At 38.2% G+C, this 20,147-nt stretch overlaps 1 protein-coding gene across 4 annotated transcripts in view; it reads right to left on the reverse strand.

Moving 5' to 3' along the window:
* Positions 1-402: 402 nt before the first annotated feature.
* SLC2A9 (solute carrier family 2 member 9) overlaps positions 403-20,147 on the reverse strand; it is a 122,736-nt gene continuing 102,991 nt past the window's right edge. For 3 of the 4 annotated variants that reach the window (XM_061469172.1, XM_061469169.1, XM_061469161.1), the window contains 2 exons: positions 18,768-18,895; positions 403-2,654 (listed from right to left, as the gene is read on the reverse strand). In XM_061469172.1, coding sequence (XP_061325156.1) covers positions 2,397-2,654; positions 18,768-18,895 — 386 coding nt within the window. In that variant the 3' untranslated portion in view covers positions 403-2,396. The remainder of the gene's footprint in view (positions 2,655-18,767; positions 18,896-20,147) is intronic. The other variant, XM_061469175.1, reaches the window with a different exon arrangement.

The following is a 20,147-nucleotide window of genomic DNA, read 5'->3' on the forward strand; positions in this document are numbered from 1 at the left end:
TTTTATCTTGTTGCAGAAGTTTAATGCAACTGTTGTTCCAGGCCAATATGATACTTTATGGAAGTTATCCAGTGGCAATATTATCAACAAGTAATGCCTGTAATGTACGTTAATGAAGAGCACTAAGTACTAAATTCTCCTAATAATAAGATTAATAATAATGGTTTCCAATCTTATCACCTTGACTCACATCACATCATGTTAGCGTTCCTAACTGCAGAGTAAGGTAATTCTCAATCTGAATGAGAGGGTTTGATTTTGCTATTCTTACCCTGCAGGCGGAAGAGGAAGTTTCTTCCTGAAATTGTCTGCAGGGGTGGCATTCAAACTAATTTTTTACCTAGCCATTCACTTAGCAAGCCTCATGTAATGCATGGAATAGGCAACTAAAGCCACTTCATTTGCCAGATATATAATTTTACAAGTGATTATTAGAAAATATTTTTCTTCAATTTTTCCATAGTATTTGGTGACTATTGGTATTATTCTGATTCACTTTGTTTCTTTACAGTAGCTCATATATATTTTCATTTCCTTACTTACTGCTGTACCTCTATCCCAGTAAAAGAGCATAAATTCTGGCATAAAGGCTCAGATCAATTTTTTTGTCTATTACCCAGTAGTGAAATTGCCCTATCAGATCAGCTTCCATTGTGCAGTAAGTATGCCACATATAAATAAATCACAGTAGAAAACCATATATGTATAATTTAGAAGTAATAGCTGAACATTAGGATCTCTAATTTTGATTTACAGTGTAATTTACAGTGTAGAACAAAACAATGAACAGGTCATCACTTGGGGAACTCTTAAAAAAAACCCAGACAAATATTGAAATTTTCCATTGTGTCTATGTATATGAATATACATATTAATCTATATTTCTCTATTTGGAATATATATTCATATATGTATTGTGTGTGTATATATATATGAATATATATGCATTTTTTCTCCAAATGCTCCAAAGTATGAACTTCTGGATTAGTAAATATAACTTGTGGAAGGAGCTGGCCCTACCTACATGCTGCACTTGCTTCTTGTGCCTTACTCCCAACTGAGAGCAGCTCTGAAGCTTGCTGACTTTTCATAGAAAACAGCTAACTATTTAATTTAAAAGTGCTTATTACCCCCTCAGCATTCAGGTACCTTGAAGAATCAAGAAAACCTATTATCAAAGTTACAAACTGGAAAGATGATGCTCATAAAAAAAAATTCCATGTGGAAGGGAAGGGATCACCTAACTCTTGATAGCCTGCTTGAGCCTTTCTATCATGAAATTAAGCAGACTCTGAGGACAGTTTTACAAAGCATTAAAAAGCTTTGTAACTAAAAAACTTAGTAACGTGAACTAGACCTGGAGCTTCAGAATCTAATGCCCAAATAAAAATTAGTGTTCAATCATGAAATAGGTGTCCAAATGCCTTTGTAGAGATCTGAGTGCTAAGCAATGACATCTACTGGGTCTCAGGTAAATTTTGCCTCCTAAGACCTGCTTTAAAAGGAACTTGAAAAGAAAAGCAAAAATAAGCCACCAACCCCCCCAACTCTTGTAACACTTGGTGTTTGATTTGGTTTATTTTCATGCTATAATTTACACATACCATCAGAGTTTTCTGACTTTGCCATGAGGTTTAGTTTTCTTTTCATATTAAGACTTCTATAGCTATTCTTAAAAAATAAAATTTATATAAATCTCCACAGAAATGCATTACCAGCAAACCCAGAAACCAGAGGCAACTCTATTCTAGTAGATCAGGATTTTCAAGAGAGACAAGGAAACCCATCATGACCTGGAGCTCGCCATTTGTGGGGAGGTGGGAGATGTTCAGACAAAGCAACTGAAAGTCAAAATAGGTCTAAAGGGAATGGGAGGTCAGGGGAGTGTCACGAGTCTTCTTTCAAGTCATCAATTCTCATGTGCATCTTGAATGACATACTGAGAAATTTGGAGAAATGCAAGCCAGAACCATTTCAGGTTTGCCTGCATCAATTCTCAACAGACTCCCATTGGCATCTCTTCCCTTTTCCCTGCCTCTTCCTCCTCCTTGGTGACTGCACACACACCTCCCCGTGAGCACACAGGGGTGCTTGGCCTCCTGCAGTTCCCCACCACCACTTCACTTCTCCCAGTCTATATTCCCCATCTTCCCACCACAGCACCTACTGCACAGGTGCCCAAGAAAACCCTGACTTAATTGGCTGCCACTCCTCCTTCCTTCCATTTCCTCAATCATCACCCTGCCTGCTAACGCATTCACCTGTACTCACTTAAAACATATTCAACAAGGAAGCAGTTTATGCTGTCACATACAAAAATATAAGTTGTGCATTGCTATAAATATACTGAATGAAAGAGCAGGTTTTCCTTCATCCCCTAAAAGAGCATCCTGGGTTTACACAATCCCCTTTTTGGTTTCCCCATTGTCCACCGAAGATGTGAAGTTTGATTCCTGTTCTGCGCTTGATTTCCTCTCCCCTGAGCAGTGGTTCATTTCTCGCATTTCTAAAGATACTTTATTCCTTTTGGCAAATGCCTGGCTGATCTCATGAAATGTCTTATTTTTTGTTTCAGGCAGCACAAAAAACAGGTAGGTAGCTCCTGCAAAGCAGATGGCAGCAAACACTAGGAAGCAGTAGGTCTGTAAACCACCCTGCGGATAGAAAACAAAGGAGAGGGTCATTACAAAAGGGACAAAACTCAGAGGCGAATCAACACCAGGAATGGTTTGAAAGGATAAGATGGGTGTTATGGAGCAATTTTTAACCAAGTACAGTAAGTGTTGGCGTTCATTGCAAGTCAGTGTTTAGAAGTTCATAAACACATCAATTGCTAGTTCTTCCAACACTGTCAGTAGCCCATTGATGGAGAAACGGGATCCTGGCAGAGGGGTGCAGAAATGCAATCTGGATGATGCTGGGAGACATCAGAGTGAGTTCAGGCAATGGAGGGTGTGAGAAGAACAGGTGGCATCAGGGCTCCTGCTACGTGCATGGCTTAGCTGAGCCTTGTGCTGCCATGGTATTTCTGGATGTGAGGCAGACGTTTCGCTGGGTTGTTCTGCACACTGTCTCACAGTTTCTAGGTACAAAAAACGAGGCATGACTTTGCAGTGTGGGAAACCTGCCATAGCCAAGGGCATCTGTGTCAGAGTAGTTAGAAGCTTTGGGATTTGCAAAATAAACGAGATAAAAACCCCAAATGGCAGACATCAAAACCCCAAATGGCAGACATCTGTATGATTTCTAAAGTTATGGGATCTTACAGCAGGACAAAAATCCATAAAATGCACTTCTTTCATGCTCCAAACTAGTGGATGAATTAACTGAAAATGAAGTACAGACTAGATTTGATTATTTGGATTTTGCTTCACTGCAAAAAGAGATTAAAGATGTAAGTGAATTAATAAAGTGATTATAAAGTCTCTCACCAATGAGTAGCAGTTGCACTTCACTGAAATGTAAGTATTTCTTGCCTAGTGAGTATTAGGTTATTTAATAGATTCCAGATATGTTTCATTAGTACAGTTTTGAAAATATTTGATAATTACTATATTGCCAGCTGTGCTTTGTTGAACTAGGAAGCGGTTTGGTATTGTGGCTCTAGTGAAGCCACTGCCAGCCCCTGAGGGAACCTCCCCTCCTCCTGTATTGATTTACCTCATTCCTGAAACTAAACATCCAATGAACCTGTACTTTGACTTGTTTTTATTAACAAGGCAGAATTAAACCGAAAGGGGTATCTTCAGCTCTAAAAAATGGTGACCTTTCCATGGTGCCTTGTGTGAGGTTATGAGCAGTGAATATGAGGATACCCAGACCCCTCACTCATCACTCCAGGTGTTGCAAGGCAGAGGTTACCCCAGGGAAAATCACTCAGGACAAGATAGGATGCAGGTGTAACTTCCTATATATGCATATTTACAGTTGCCATTAAAGGTATGTATCTGAAACAATTAAGACAGAGGTAGAAAATGATGTAACACTGACATATTTTTAACACACTCCCATCATCATTACCTATGACAGCCCTACACTGCAGGCTGGTTAAGCTTCCTGCTTTGACATCTCAGGATGTATGTAATTCCTAGGACTACTTTTATGCTTCACTTTTCAGTATACATCATATGGTGTGGAAGAACATGAATTCGTGTGTGGAACAAGAAAGAAAAAGCCCTTTTCTGTAGCTGCTTTTTAATGCCATAGTTGATTGCCAGCCTGTCTAATCATAATGTTTGCCGTGGGTAAATCATTACCTAGTTCAGCCCTTCAACTCCTGTCTCTCATAGGAAAAGCTGGAAAGTGTATCCTCTGATAGTGATTATGGACTCTTCGGATCATCAATGCTTTTTTTGTTGAATCCTAGAAGCATGAACTCCTGAACAATCTGACAATCACAAGCCAAGAGCATGGGTGATGAGGGGGAGGATAATATTCTGGCATGGCAACAGATACGACTTTCAAGCTTATACAGAGGCAGAAGCAAATGGATTTAGTAGACAGGAAAAAATAACCTCACAGTGCCTCATAAATCATCCTGTCATGTTAAGAACTCAGATTTTGCACCTGTATCTTCTGCATTTGAATTTGTTGTTCAGCTGAATGGTAGAGCTTTTTTATACTTTTTATGCTTCTTGGCATTATTTCACTAACTACATGGGATAGAATCCATAGGGTTCAAAAAATTGTATCCACCTGAGGAGTAGGTTGACTCTTAATAAAAAAAAACATATCCAAACAACTGGAGGGGAGGGTTAAAAAAGGAAAGGAAGGGTGGGGGAAGGAGCAAGAGCAAGCCAATTCAGAATGAAAATTCTAACTAAATGCAGAATAAATTCAAGGAAAATACGTGGTTTCTGTTACTTCTCAGCTTTCCCACATGAGATGGGTTACTTCCTTACACTCAGTTCCTAGCAGCATTGCATCAGCTCTGGCCACGCAGGAGGCACTGAGCCAGCCTCATCCAGCCCCCCTGCCACATTCACTCAGGCAAGTCTCTTCATCCTGCCTGCATATACTGCTCAGAACAAGCTTCCACCTTCACAAAGGTTCTTTTCCTCCTCCAACACCAGACAGACTTGCCAGAGCTAGGAACACACATCTTTAGTTTGAAGCCAAGCTTTTACATACAAGCTTAGGTACCAAAAGGTTAGAAGGAAGACAGAGCAACGTACTACAACAGTCTGCGCTTTGTAGCACCCACCCACATGGACATCCAAGGTTCCAAGTTGCCAAAAGTTTCAGATGGTTTCCTAAATAACACCAGCTTTGTCTCTTGATAGGCTTATAGGTACTAATTCAAAGTCAAGGTCAGAGACATAGCTGAAGATCATTGAAAAGTCATATGAGGTTTATGGAAGGTCATCTGTCCATGTACACAGGTCTGCAAGAAAACAGCAGACTCTCCTGAGGAAGGCACCCTGGATACCTGCAGCCTGTTCTTAGTCAGCAGGTTAATAAAACCTCTCCAAAGCAGGATTTACATTGAATTTTTCAAGGCGAGGGCTATTGCTATATGCGATATTTAAAAGTTAAGCATAGACTATTAAACACATCACCATCTATTTTCATACCAGTTTTCTAAGGAGGCTATTTAAAACACAGCACTTCTGAAAATGTCCTGCCAGCTGAATCCTGAATTACTCATTTCTATCGTCTCTTTTCTGGAAACAATTCACCTAAGCCATGCCTGAAATTACCACAGAAAAGAATCAAAGTTGAAGGGCTCAGGAAATTCCCCAAAATCAGATCCCAGGCATGGCAAGCAATCAAACATGACTTTTAGGATGAGATGGAGATACATAAGCGAGGTGTGTGAATAAGTAGGTGCAGCCCAGACACATTTTCTTAAGCAAACAGGTTAACAAACATATTCCCAGCTCATGTAGGGCTGCTACATGTATCAGGTAGAATACACAGGCACTTCCTTCACCTCTCTTTAAATAAAATAGTAAAGAAACTTAACTTTGGAAGTAATTAAATAATACTTTTTAATTTTAACTATAAATAGACTTGAAGTGCTGAGAATGAATGAGCAAAAGAGCTCATTTTTTCAAACTAAAAAGTATGCTGAAACAAACAAAAACCTGGGCATTTGAATGATCTGATTTCTGGTTTTGATTAAAAAAAATTAACAATTTGCCACTTCTAAAGTCTGCCAGCTGAAAACAGTCTTCATGCTAATAGCTTACATGCTGTGAGCACCACAGTCTGGAAAAATACAGAAGTAGTTGAGTGCTGTTTAACGATGGCTGCTTACTGACTTAACTCATTCTGTAGCAAAGGTTAAATTCAAAGTAGGACTGTGGGACTGAAACCAAGAAAATAGATATTCTAGGGCAGATACAGCAAAATAAATAAGCAAATGAACAAATTCTGAATCAGATTTAGCAAGCTTAACAAACAGAACTTTGAGATCTTCCCAGAGAATCATAAAATGTGATTCTAAATTCTCAACTTGCAATATCACAATCCCTTGCCATTGGCAATGAGTGCTTGCATTTGGAAGCCATGAAGATTAGGGTCATTAAATGAGGGTCAAACTAGATTTTGAATTGGCAAGGTCAAATGGTAATGGTTAGAGGTCTCACTAATACGATCAGCAACAAAACAGTTATTCATGTGGACATTTGACTTTACTTACTTTGCTTCAAATTAAAATAACACACTGAAACAAAGGGATGAGAAAGTTCATGTCCTTTGCCCCTTGTCCTTCTTCAGTTTCAGACATAATTTAAGGTTCTGCTGAAGGTGCAGGACAATGAAGGACAGAGTGTTAAAATATAATGCATGAAATATATTTCTTAAGTGAAAAATAGAGACATTTTAGACAAAAGCTTTCAAACCTAAACCTCACAAAGTCACTATCTCCTCATAAAAAAGTTAACAGATCCTTGTATTTTATACTTAAAATGGATTGCTTCTAATAAAGAGCATTTTTTTCCTCATACCTAACCTTCTGATAGCTGCATTTCATTTTCTCATCTTTGAGGTGAATTTCACCCATTTTCCTTAATACAGGTGCAATGTAGTTACTTTATCAGAGGTACTTGCAAAAGCTTAAAATAGCTTGGCTGAGGGAATATATGCACAGTCTGCTGTGCAAAACTTTTTTATTGAAATTCTTGTACTGCATGGTAGAAAAAGTCAAAGGGTAAGGAAATAATAAGAAAAAAAAAAGACAATATTGCCAGGTAAATGAATGTTTATGTACAAGAAAGAAAATCCCAAGTGTAAAAATAAGAAAGAAACAGAGCAGAAGTGCAGAAGAGCCTCCAGTAACAAGCGGAATGCCTCAGAAGTATTACTTCACAGGCAAAAATAAGTTGGTTTCTGAAAGGGGGGAAAATAATCATGCATACAGGTCTTTGCTTCATCTTAGTAAGAAATCTTGTAGCACTTGTATCCCATGTGTTCATTGTTTGAATTTTCTGAGAAGAAAAATATTAATAGAATTTTTTATTTTAAAGCCTTTCCTAATGTTTCCTATCACTCAGAATATTCTATCACCTTGCTGGGTGAACTTTCCTGTGAAAGCACACAGGAGGGTGGGGTGCAACAAGACAGTGCCAAAACTGTCCATCAGTTTCTCAGATATTATTGTAGCTTGCCCCAAGTCTAATGACTTCTTTGTCCACCATAAAAACATGTCTTTTCCATTGCCACTGGTTTTCCAGTGAACCCAACAGGAATTAGAGAGGTCAGTCGCTTGGTTTCCCTGCCTGAAGATCCAGACACCTATATAAAACTTCAGCTTTTTATGCAAATCTTCACTAAAGTCTGAGTGTTCACCTCTGGAACCTGCAGTACAATAGTAACCTGCTTTATCAACATGCCCCAACTTCCAATTACAGGGAAACAATGCAGAAAAAAGTAGATGATGGAGCACAGATGTACGACTTTGTAAAATCAAATTGTTTTTTTATAACTGAGCAAAATGTTCAAAGTGCACGGTGACATTTACTAGTCTGTGCAAAAATGATATATTCTACACTATTGCTCTGCCAGAGAGCTGCAAAGCACCTTGCAATTTGTTACTGTTATTGCCTCAGTCTTGCTGCAATAATCCTGCAAGAGAATTATGCCTTTTTATCCCATTTCGGGATAACACAAGTTTCTCCCATGGCAGAAGTAAAAGACAGGAAAAATCCCTGCAGCATTAGGGACTGTGTGTAGGCCCAGAAAGATGAAAAAGAGGTTCCTCCCATTTCTAAATGAACCTCATTGCTGTCCTGTATTTCTTTTTACCTAGGAAACAATAGCAGCAATTCAGTTCTTTGCCATTTCGATAGCGAGCTGCATCATTTCCTAGTATAACCATGCAGAGAGATTTGAAGACCTCCACTGATCACTTCCCCAACACTTCTAATGATTTAAAATCTTTCTCTTTCCTTGCTGCAGACAAGTAGCCCCAGGGTGCCAAAGGTAAAAGTCAAACCCCCAGCTGGGAGTAAAATCAGCTTTCTACTTACTGGTCATGTAATCATAACTGGGTATTCCTCTACAATCCCTGGTTATTGGAAACATTTTTATTAGGAGGAAAGCAGGAAGATGAGTTGTTCTAGAAAATTACTAATGGGATAGAGAGGGAACCAGAGGAGCAGTAAAAATGAAGCTTGTCTCTCTGGGGCAGAAAGGTGGAAAAGGAGGGCTCTGGGTGGTCAGGTTTGGTTGCTGGGATGGAACAGCCAGGGCAGAGGTTTCCCCTGCTAAAGCACGCTCATCAGACTGAAGGTAAGTTGAATGAGGATGGCAAAAAAGGGCACAAACCAGAGACAAACATAAGCTCAGCCAGATACTATCGCCATAACCCAGGGAGAGGGAGAAAGTGCCTGGAGCAATGGGATGAGCACCAACAAAGGTAAAATGAGGGATATCTCCAGAAACAGGTACAAAACCCCAAGAACATGCATTCTGGATAAAAAGGACTAATTTCCTTAGTTCCGATCTGGTTTACATCTGCTTCCAATCTGTTACTGGGGAAGCAAAGCACATTATTCGACAATAATATGTAGTATATCCATGCTAAGATTCAAATTTCAGTAAAATATAGGACAATTTAAGTATTTATTGAATATGCAGTGAATATACAGCTTAACTTTGATGCTGAAAAAGATTCTGAACAGTCTTCCAGAATGAGAAAGTATTATGACAGAAATTTGTAAGAAATAAAGACTCTGATGGCTGAAGGATGAATTTAGTTAAATTTAAAACAGAAATAGATGCAATTGTTAATTCATCAATACCTTATTAAGAAGTATGAAATCCACTGGAAAACTTCAGCAGTTACTGAATACTACACATATGAGACACACTCTAGTGCAATTAGGAAATACTTCTGCAGAAGTAAGTCATCTTTGATGAGTTGTACCTTAAATCGGACAAGAATATATAGGTTCCTCTGGTCATATTTGGTGGGGTTTTTTTGTTTGTTCGTGTTGCTGTATTTTTGCTTGTTTGTGTTGGGCTTTTTAACCTGTTTGATTGATTTTTTGTTTGTTTTAATAAGTTACTACTGCCAAAGGGAAAATGACGTATTTCTTCTCATTATCCATGAAGGAGGAATAGATGAAATAGTAATAAGCTAACAGAAGGATGAGTAAGATAACCTTGAAGGCCTTAAGGTCATAGATTCATCAAATTTCCAAGGGTGCTTGATTCTTGCCCAAGTTGTTCTAAAATTCATAAGAAAATAATCGATCTTTTCTCCCTCCTCAGTTGTTCACAGTTCACTTTTCCTTTCTCAAATCTTTTCTTCAGACAGAATACTTTTAGGTTTGCTTTCTCTCACTTCAAGTTCATTGCAATTTTTGCTGTTAACTTCCTCTACATTTTCTTGCACTTTTCAATATAATTTAGCCCAAACCATCAATACGCTATTCCTATTCCTACTATTCTGTCACCATTTCCAAGGAGAGGAGTAATTGCAGTTGTCTTCTACCTTTTTTTTTGGCATTTGGATTCTCCTGCCACCACAAGCTGCAGCAGCCCTTCTAACAGTGACACTGATGAATCACAGTAACAACCACAAAAAAGGCTTTAAGGAGCCTTAAAGGAGTGTGTACACTTAATGAGAGACAATTCCTGCTCTTAAGGTTTCAAAATGGCAATAAACGAATAGAAAACCAGGAACACAGATGCCAGCTAGCCCATTCCCATTATTAAGGTAGCCTCAGTTCTTGGCAAACATCTGGCTGCCTGTCTTTTATAGATCTCCAGTAATGAACACGCTACAACTTCTCCACACATCATTACACAGCTACACTATTCTCATGATTAAAAGCTTCCCTAATATCATTCCTGGTGCAGGTATCTGAAATTATAACATGCATTCTCCCTGCTTCATCACCTTTCATGCTGGTGAAATCAATGAAGAGAAATAAGTCTCGATCCAAGGTAAAGAAAGAATGGGAAAGCAAATGCAAGTGGATCTGACATCCCTGAAAACTTTCTAAACTAAGCTGGGTATCAAAGCACATCCCTGCTAGCAACGTTATATGAACTAACTCTTTGTGATGCTTCGTTACTGCAGAGGACCTTGTGCTGGACCTCACTAAAAGCAAACTTTGCATTCACTGTATTAATCAATAAAAGACTCAACTAAATACAACAAAAAATGATAAAAAGGTTTTATTATGCTTCATGAGAGTTGCAGAAGCCTGAAAAAACAATGCTATGCTCATATCTGACAGGCTTAAAAGCCAGCTGGGATGGGGAAACATGCAGGTAAGGAGCTGGATCCTCTGACTGCTGCCACTATTCAGCTCTGAACAAATGGGCAGGCTGCTGGACATGGTGCAGACAGCAATAGAATAGCATTCTCTGTTTTAAAAACAAATACTATAGTCTCCTAAGTGTTTTACTCTTTCTGTACAACCACAACTAAAAGGAGTATTGCATCACCAGTGCCATCATCTGACTTTCTGAATGTGTGGTCTCATCTACCATTGAATACTCTCTGCTTGGTCTTGCGGGTTAAAGCATGGTATCTGAATCTGGTACCTCTGTCATTGATTACAGTCATAAAGACTGGACCAGTAAACATACTACCTATGAAACTGGGTCCAAGTGCCCTGTTGAAAGTGAAACATATTGTTTCCAGATGAGCAGGAATGCAAATTTAAGTTACTTGCATTTCAAGACCCTCTTCTGAGAATAGATTTAGGTGCATAAGAAACCCCAGCCTGGCTTGGGGTGTGGAGAAGTAGGGAGAGATGAAGCATCATTGCTGGAGATTGTGTAGTGCTAATATAAAAAGGGAACTACAGGCACTAATATTGTTCCTAATGTGTCCATATTTAGTAATCAAGCAGCTCAGTGCAGGAAAATAGCTTTGCATAATTTCCAAACTAACACCTTTCTCACTGACAGTGATGAAGATCCTCTTAACTGACTTTGACCTTAAAGAATACTTATTCTCATGTCTACTAACCTAACATTCACACTTTCATAGTGTAGAGTCATTTTCCAGGAAAGAAAGTTAAGATTTGATATCTGTCAGGCTCTACGTGCTGGAACAGCCAGGAAACTTAAGCCACGCAATCTCTTATCCTGGGAAAAACAGAAGCCACATAACCACTGCTGTAATGAGTCTAATTTAAGAGGCTTGCAAGTGCAAGTCTTGATTAAAACTGCATATTGCTAGGAAGAAAGCACACAGAACACAAAAAAGAGACCTTCAAAATTCTTCTTTATGCTGCCTATAAACAGGTATGCTTTTGTTCCCATGTAAAAAGCTCGCTTCTTTTATTAAATCTCTTTGTGAATTCTAGTCAAAAACTAATTGGTGTAATGGATTAAGCTTCTTAGCAACCTGGAGGGTTTAAAAAATACCTACGATGTGATTACTGAAAAGAATGCTTCAGTCTAACCGCACAGATGAACATATTACACGTAATGAATTTAAAAATTAAAATTATATGTTCTTTCCCCCCTAGAAATTCCATTGGCTAAAACAAATTATGAAATGAAGTACTCATTATTCTGCTAGTGTTATCCATTCTAGTCAGTGTATTTAACCTGAAAATCTGACATATTCATGTTTTTATTCTGAGATGTGGTTTATATGTCATTATAAATGAGATTAGAACTGAGACGTATCTGAGGCATTTAAATAGGAAATCCCCAGTGATGAGGAAGACCTCCATGTAATGTTTTGGTGCAGGTGGGCTTCCTGCTCCCCTTGCTGGGGATAGTGCTTGTTTTACCCCCGGTGTGAAACATCTTCACAGTGGCTTACTGCTACAGGAAATAACAGTAGCATCATTGCTACTCATCCTTTCATCTAAATGGCATTAGTATTTTTCTCAAGAAGAAACTAAAACAACTGGTTGCCTCATATGAATTTCTGCAGACTATTAATATCGTTGAACTGCAATGTATAGGGTGAGAAGTGTCCTAGCTACACCTGCAGATCTATCAGGAAGAACCATCTGGCTGCTGCTTGCTTATTCTGAAACATGGTAGAGCTTGAACACAAATGACTCCACTATTACAAATATTTTGCACTCTCACATGTACATGAAGTTCATTAAACAGGAACTTAAAATGGTCCAATTTTGAATTTGTTTTTCTTCTATACATCTAACTGTAAAATCTCCCTTTTCTCTCAAGTTGATCAGCTCATAGACTCGTCTGTCCCATAGGCAGATGATTAATTTTCTAACTATAGTGTCACAGAGGGAGAGTAGAACAGACGCACCTGTAAACATCCAGAAAGCATCAATTTATCAAGACAGAGTGAAACATTTATCATGATTTACCCTGTAAAATACACTGATGAGCAGCAGTAAGTCTCAATTTGCTTTCACTTCTTCACTTTTTAGTGAGTTTTATTCCAACTCAAGCTTGACAGTGAATAATATTCAATTCTAAAACTGAGATTAAAACTATTCTCAGAAAACAGCCAAACTCTGGTCACATTTTAGCTACTGTCAGTTTTGACTACTGAGTCCTCTGCATTTAAAAGGAAACTAACAGACTTACCAAATCTTGGGGGTTTTTAAGACCCAACTGGACAAGGTCCTAAGAAACCTGGTTTGATCTCACAGCTGCTCCTCTCTGAGCAAGCGGCTATACCACAGACCTTATGAAGTCCCTTACAGCAGGAGCAATTCTATAATTCAATCCACAATTGCCAAAAACTTTCACTCCAAAGGCTTTCTTGGTCTGTTATGTCTGCTGACTTGAGACATAAAATATTATCTCCATTCCTAAGTGGCAACATGAATAAATGATGGAATGATTTATTGTGGATAGCTAGAGAAGCTCACTCTTAATATGCTTTCTGAACAGAAAAAAATACAGATAAGTTGATTACTCACAAGTTTGCACACTGATCATAAACTCTTTTCAAGTATGAGCAAACACCCGGTGTTTACTCAGTTTACTTCAGGTGTTACACCTAGTTTAGCATTTACTTAGAGGGCAACCACAAAATGAAGCTGTCTTACAGTCCCAGAAGCTAAACCGTTAGGAAACAGAAATTACTCTAGGAACACATGAAGACAGCTAATCCTCTGAACTTGTCATGCCCCATTCATATGTTGTGATACTCTGTTGATATAAAGCAACCAGAAGCTATTTCCACCGGCGCCTACTATTTTAAAATGAGTATGCGAATTTTATCAGTAGGAGCAACACCTAGCACTTTTTCTCAAGAAAACAGACAACAAACTGTCTATGAGGGAATTTCAAATGACAGTCATGCTCCCACTGCAAGCTCAGCTATAACACAATTTACATGTCACACAAAGACTATGTGCTTGGTGATCTGTACACAAAATGTCCATGACGTAAGTGCTTATTTTAGATCTCAAGAAACTGCATTGTTTGGAAGTCTCAGGAGAATTGCTAGCCTTTGGAAGGCTTGGTTTCATCTCCTTTTCATTTTCTAAAATAATTTCATATATTAAAGAGTCATATTTTCGAAGACTGATTAGTTCTGAACACATCAAAAATAACAGTTGTGCTTTTATATGCCTTCTGAGCAAGCAGGTGCTTTAAAACACTTTTCAGAGAATGTTAGTCACAAAAGGAATAGTGGGTGATTTGTTACACTGTGCATCAAAACTGCAATACAGGGCTGAAGCAAGAATCAATATTATTTATCATGATTTTGAGACAAGCCCTGCTGCTGACCTGAATTATCTATAGCATCTGAATCACCACAAAGAGCAAACAAGGCAGAAAAATTTGATGTTTTGAGGGAGTTCAGCTGAGTTGGGACTTCACCCAATCAGCTATTAAATGCTTTCTTTGAGATGCTGGCAATGGAACATTTCTGCCGAAATTCCAGCAACACAGCAGAAAATCACATACATTTTGTAATGTGGATCAAGAACTGAAAGGAAACGATCTTTAAAAATTATAGCCAGGTAGTGTGACATCTATTATAACAATTTCATTTATGTGGAAGAGCACACTGCATAACTGCACATCTTTTTTAATTTTCTATCTCTCCCCTGAGCAATTTCATGAACTTTTATTAAGTTTAATAAAAAATATGTATAAAAAATATAAATATATATATATCTTAAATCTTTTAGGAAAGTGAAAACATAGACATGCACAAGGGGAAAATGCTATTATTTTCAACTTTACATATTGAAACAATGAAAAATGTAACAACAGAAAACAGACATGAATTGAACAGCCAGTACTGGATATTTAAGATTCAGATCTTTCAAAGGCAGATGAATGCACCTCGATAGCTTTATGAATGCAAGCAGCCTTTAAATCAACTGCCAGAATTAAACACTTTCATAAGTCTTTCTAAGAACAAGGACACAACACATCTATTTAGATATGATGATATTCAATCAGCTTTTCAACAGTTCACACAAATATCGAAGCTTTCTAAATGGCAAACTTATTTTGGTTAGCTCACAAAAATTTGCGATTCAAATCCAATCACAGTGCATTAATAGTATGAAGTGTATAGAATAAAGCATAGTTTATAATGGAAAGTCAAAATGAAAAGCAATAAAGTTGTAATTATTTCAGATAAAGCATGTTAATTCCTTCGAGGTTACATAAGCATAATTTTAATTTCAGGCATTCTTTCCTAAAAGGGTAAATTATTCCTTTCCTATTACATGGTTGACTCAATGAATGTTGTCACGCCCTGTGGCCCCATTCTGATGAGAAGCTCCCTATGCCACTGCTCACAGAAGTGAAGCAGAAGGTTGTTTAGAGATTGCTTTGATCTTCTGACATGCATGTGCCATGCAAAAACATGAGATATGCAAGTCAGAGGGGAGGGCAGATGGCTGAAGCGTTTACTCAGTTACTCCAAATACTCAAGAATGGATATTCTGCAGGAATGAAAATTTGGAGATTTGGCATCCAAATAACGGAGCATGACTACCCAGTTCTAACACCTTTAGGAGTACTGAAGTGTTTTGAAAGGAGGGGTCATCATGTCTTTATGAACTCTTTCATGCACCTGTGGTCTACTGGCTTATAAATCTGTCTTTGTTTCTTAACATATCCTTGTTCAGAAAGGTCTCATGATTTCATCCTCTTATGACGGCAATGGAAAAGAGATACTGTTCGGTGTCACTCAAGGTGACATGTTTGACATTCACAAGGTCAAGCTCTCCGTTAAGCACAAGTCTGAAATGCCTTCAGACCTAAACCCAGATCTTTTATAATTTCTCTGTATGTTCCAAGATCACATGCAGTAATGCTATTTCAATTATTCTATTTTGCACTAAAAAAAGATTGTAAAAAATGTGCATTTTTTGACACCTACTGTCAAACAACTCCTAGTAATCACACAATATCCAATGTACTTGTGAATTCAATATAGTATCAGTTGTCATTTTAACCTCAGTTCGGATCCTTTGCAAAGACAATTTTCTCAAATAGGAAGTGATGAGGGTTGGAAGAGTAGCCACATTTACATCAAAACTGGATTTGTATCCTAGCTTTACAATCTCATCAATACATTTTAATGTATGACTCAAGCCAGTGTTTTATTCTATTATATGTATCCACAGATGGCTGAGGGGAGAAAAATCTAGGCATTCAAACTAGTTAATTGGTGACATTTGAAGAACTAACTACGTGTTGATTTTTTGAGTAACTCTAAAGCTAACATGTTTGTTTTCCAAATGTTTTGGATAATTTTGTAGAAGCACACCAGTGATCAAAAAAGTAGCTGCTTTTTCAAGCAATCAGGTTAGGATTTATCGACACAGAAAGGATTATGCATTCGTTCTGTGAAGGCATTTAGAGATTTTCTTCCTTTTTTAGATTAACAAAAATGAGCTAAGAAAAGGCTATTGCCTTTCTGTAAAGAAATAGGTGACTCACAACTGAATTTTGAGAATAAGGTTGAATGAAATAGGAAATAAGTGGAAGTTAGAGAAAGAGGAGATATAGTTTGATCTTGTGAAAAAGCTTTAAAACCAAAGTCTGAGTAACACTGCTTTCATCTTTAGGTGCAAAGTCTAAGCTTTTTGTCTTTACTTCTTTTTGAAGCAAAAACCCCAGAAGGTGGAATTATAATTTATCTTTATTAAATCTAAACTGGTAATTTAATCATCACACAATGGGAATTTTTTTATGACAGAAGATGATAAATTCCCCAAGGCTACAACAAGCCTCATGAGGATACATGCCAAATCACTCAAAAAGCTTTAATACGCCTATGAAAAGTTAGAGAATGTAGTATGCCTTTTTATTTGAATTTACTGAGGGCCTTTTAAACAGTTCCCACCACGTGATCTGTCAGGAAGGATTAGCAGGACAATTAGGGAGAGGCCCGAGTTGTATGAATTCAGATCTGATGGACAGCCAGAGTTTACGTAACTCCTCAGTTTTGTGCACTAAGCAGAAACTGCCATTTTGGAAAGACATAATTATTCCTGAAATGTGTCTGGCTGATGTAAAAACATAACATATCTAATATATACATATATGATTTGAGACCTTGTTCACTGTCACCTGCCCCGCTGCCATGGAGGCAGGCAGTGGGATGTCTAACGCCTGGCCAGCCGGGGTGGAAGATGATGACTAACACTACTTAAACAGTCCCCACCTTCTTGGAGAGACAGCTATTAAACCACACTGAAGCATCTACTTGCTGGACAAGCTTGTGGCTGTCTCCTGGACCATACTGATGCTGACGACCAAGGTTAGGTTTTAGAAAACACAAGGGAATTGTCTGATTCTTTCTATCATTCGGTAGCTCTTCTAACGACATCAGTGGAAGAATTATGTCTCTACCTACTTTAAAAAAGTTTCACCTTAAATATCTAAGATGGCAAATCGTTCACTGTGAAACTGGTGAAAAACACTCATTGATTTCAGTAAGCATTAAAACAAGCTCTTAAGACTTAGAGCTGAGCAGTCTAATTGAAGTTAATGTTAGCAGGACTGCAGAATTTGGAAGGATGATGGCCTTTATACTCATTCTGACTTTTGAAGGTGATCCAAGTAATTAAAATTACTGAAGACGTTTTCCTTTTAGAACAAATTTTAAATTGTCAAATTTTAAATTACATGCCAAACTTAGATAAAGGGTCAGACCTTATAAAGCTTTCAAGTTCTCCCATAAACTCTCTCACACAGATAATTTTAAACAGTACTACTTACTAAAAGCAGTTCTACTTGTCAAATCAAAATGAATATATGAAGTCTTACAGTATGATATAATTTTACAGTATCTGCAAATACTGTTATGCATATGGTATTGCAGTAGCATATAACTTTCAGTTGTAAGAAGGCACAAACAGCAGTAACACCTCCTTGGCTGCTATTCAAATCTCTTGCTCTGCGATGATTTGAAGTGCAATCCAAAATCTCTCTCATGGGTGTGAGGACCTGCAAGTAGACTGGAGGGCTTGCTCCGCTCTGGGCCCTTCCCCTGCCCCTAGTATTTTCCTCTGTGCATTAAGAAAAACCATCTAGGACATCTTTGTTTTGTCTTGTAGTTGTGAGCTTCACTCTCAAAAATCAGTGGAGCAGAAGGTCTCTTCAAAGAGTTTGGACATGGTCAGTCAGGTGACTGATCAGCTGTCCTTCAGCTCCTGATACAGAAAATTAGCTCCTGCGTGAGCTCCAGAGAGTGTGGACAGTTCCTGGGAGAGGTTCATGGTCAGGAAAAGGAGCTCAGTGTGGTTTTGAACGAGAAGCTGCTTGAAGCCTCTTTGCTATACAACATATCAATAGTGATGAAGTGTTCTTAGGAAACAGAGAGGAAAAATGCTGCTCTATGTTGAATTTTGAATTCCGTTTTTGTAAAATATTTTTTTAATAAACATATCTTGTTAAAATAAAAACACTGGTTGTCAGACAGTTCTTGATGAAACTGGCCTCTGTCCTCCATGTGACTAGTTTAGCCATGAAGCCAGGCTTAGACAGAGGGAGAAGCAGAAAGCATCTATTCCCCAATGAGACTAGTAAGGATTCCCAAACCACAGAAGATGGGTAGCTTAAAGACAGAAGAAAAAGGCAGTGACAATCACCATCAGTGACCATGAACTCTGGACACAGCCATCACACTGCATTGCTAAATCACTCCTGTGGAAGACTTGCCATACAGGGAGTCCACAGTTACAATAATTTTTCTATAGGAGGACAATTTTCTCAGAGACGATTCAAACAAGGAAACGTGAGTAGCACAACTGAGCTGTACCACAAGCATGGTGGGAATTTCATCCACTTCAATAAACACACTTATTCTGACCTGAAAATCTTATGAAAACATCATATGTCACACTATACCAACTGTTTCACAGTATATCGAGGATGGTGAGTACCTGAATGAAAGGGAAGAGCAGTCCGACTGCGAAGTTGGAGAGCCAGTTGACTGTCCCAGCTATCATGAATGCAGCTGGCCGCTGTGACTGCTGGAAAAACTCTCCAGTGAGAACAAATGGAATCCCACCTGAAAGGGGGTACAACAAGTCAGTGGTTTTAGTAAACTGCCTCTGCCAACGGCTGTTTCATTTACAGAGATGGACATGCTGCGTTGCACACCTTAGTGACTAGCAGTGACTGCTCTACGGCTCTCTGCTCTGGTGTAGGCAGGGGCTTCCAAGCCAGGAAAATGAGATTTGTCAAAATCATACTTTGGAGAACTGACACTTCTTTCTTTCACACCACTGCATCTCCTGTTTTACATCCTCTCACTGATGGCAAGCAGGTAAGAGAGCAGTGAATCCACACAACAGCTTCCAGAGTACACTGTGATGAGCTGTTTATCAATAATGATTGTTTCTACTAAAATGTTTGAAATGCTGAACATTCTGAAATACTCCAAAATACTTTTAGACCCTAACAGTTGGAAAGATGGCTCTAAAGAGATTAAACAGGGTTTTTTTATAATTATCCACCTTATTTAAACAATAAAAAAGGCAAAACATTTGCTTCTCTGTGAGCATACTTTTAATTGATGCTTATTTAATACATTCCCTTACTAGACTGCTGGCACTTCTGGCAAGGTCTGTTTCTCCCATCAGCCAAAGACTCTGATCTCTGTAATAACAAGCTCAGATGAATATCACATTTGTCACTACTGTTTCCTTCCACTTAGGCAAAGGACTGTTTTGTGCAACATTGCCATATTGCTGGCCTGACAATAGCCCCTGGGGAGTAGCTGTCTAGTAGCTGAAAGTCTGAATTTATGATCTTTGGCTTCCCTCATTACAGTAGCATATTTCAGTAGAAATACTTCTGTTTTTTTTATAGAATAAAGCATGGATTGAATTTGCTGATTGGATACATATTTCAATTAATATTACACATTAGACATACATCTACTGACAGGATTATTTCACCATCGTTTGAAGAGCTGTAAAACCTAGTAATATCAGTCAGGTATTCAGTATTCTGGTGCTACCAATTTCACCTCTAGGTCCTTATGTGTGTCAGTATTATCTACCTCAGCACTTAGCTCTGTAGGTGACATCCATGTACATGTGTACTATGTAAGTCCTTTCTCTATTTTAAGCATTTTAACAATGCTTAGTGTGAAAAACAAAACCATATTAATAGACACACTTCCTTCCATAAACCTCTGTGATAATCCTGACTTCCAAAATATATATAAATTAAGATAAAAACACCACCAAAGACTTATCCATGCACTGGGTCCTCTACTTGCATGTCTCTGCTTGATCTATGTGCTTATCTTTTGC

The sequence above is a fragment of the Pezoporus flaviventris genome, unplaced genomic scaffold (assembly GCF_033815535.1).
Source record: "Pezoporus flaviventris isolate CSIRO_AGI_PZ_B2104156 unplaced genomic scaffold, CSIRO_AGI_Pfla_v1 ptg000002l, whole genome shotgun sequence".
Taxonomy (NCBI): Eukaryota; Metazoa; Chordata; class Aves; order Psittaciformes; family Psittacidae; genus Pezoporus; species Pezoporus flaviventris.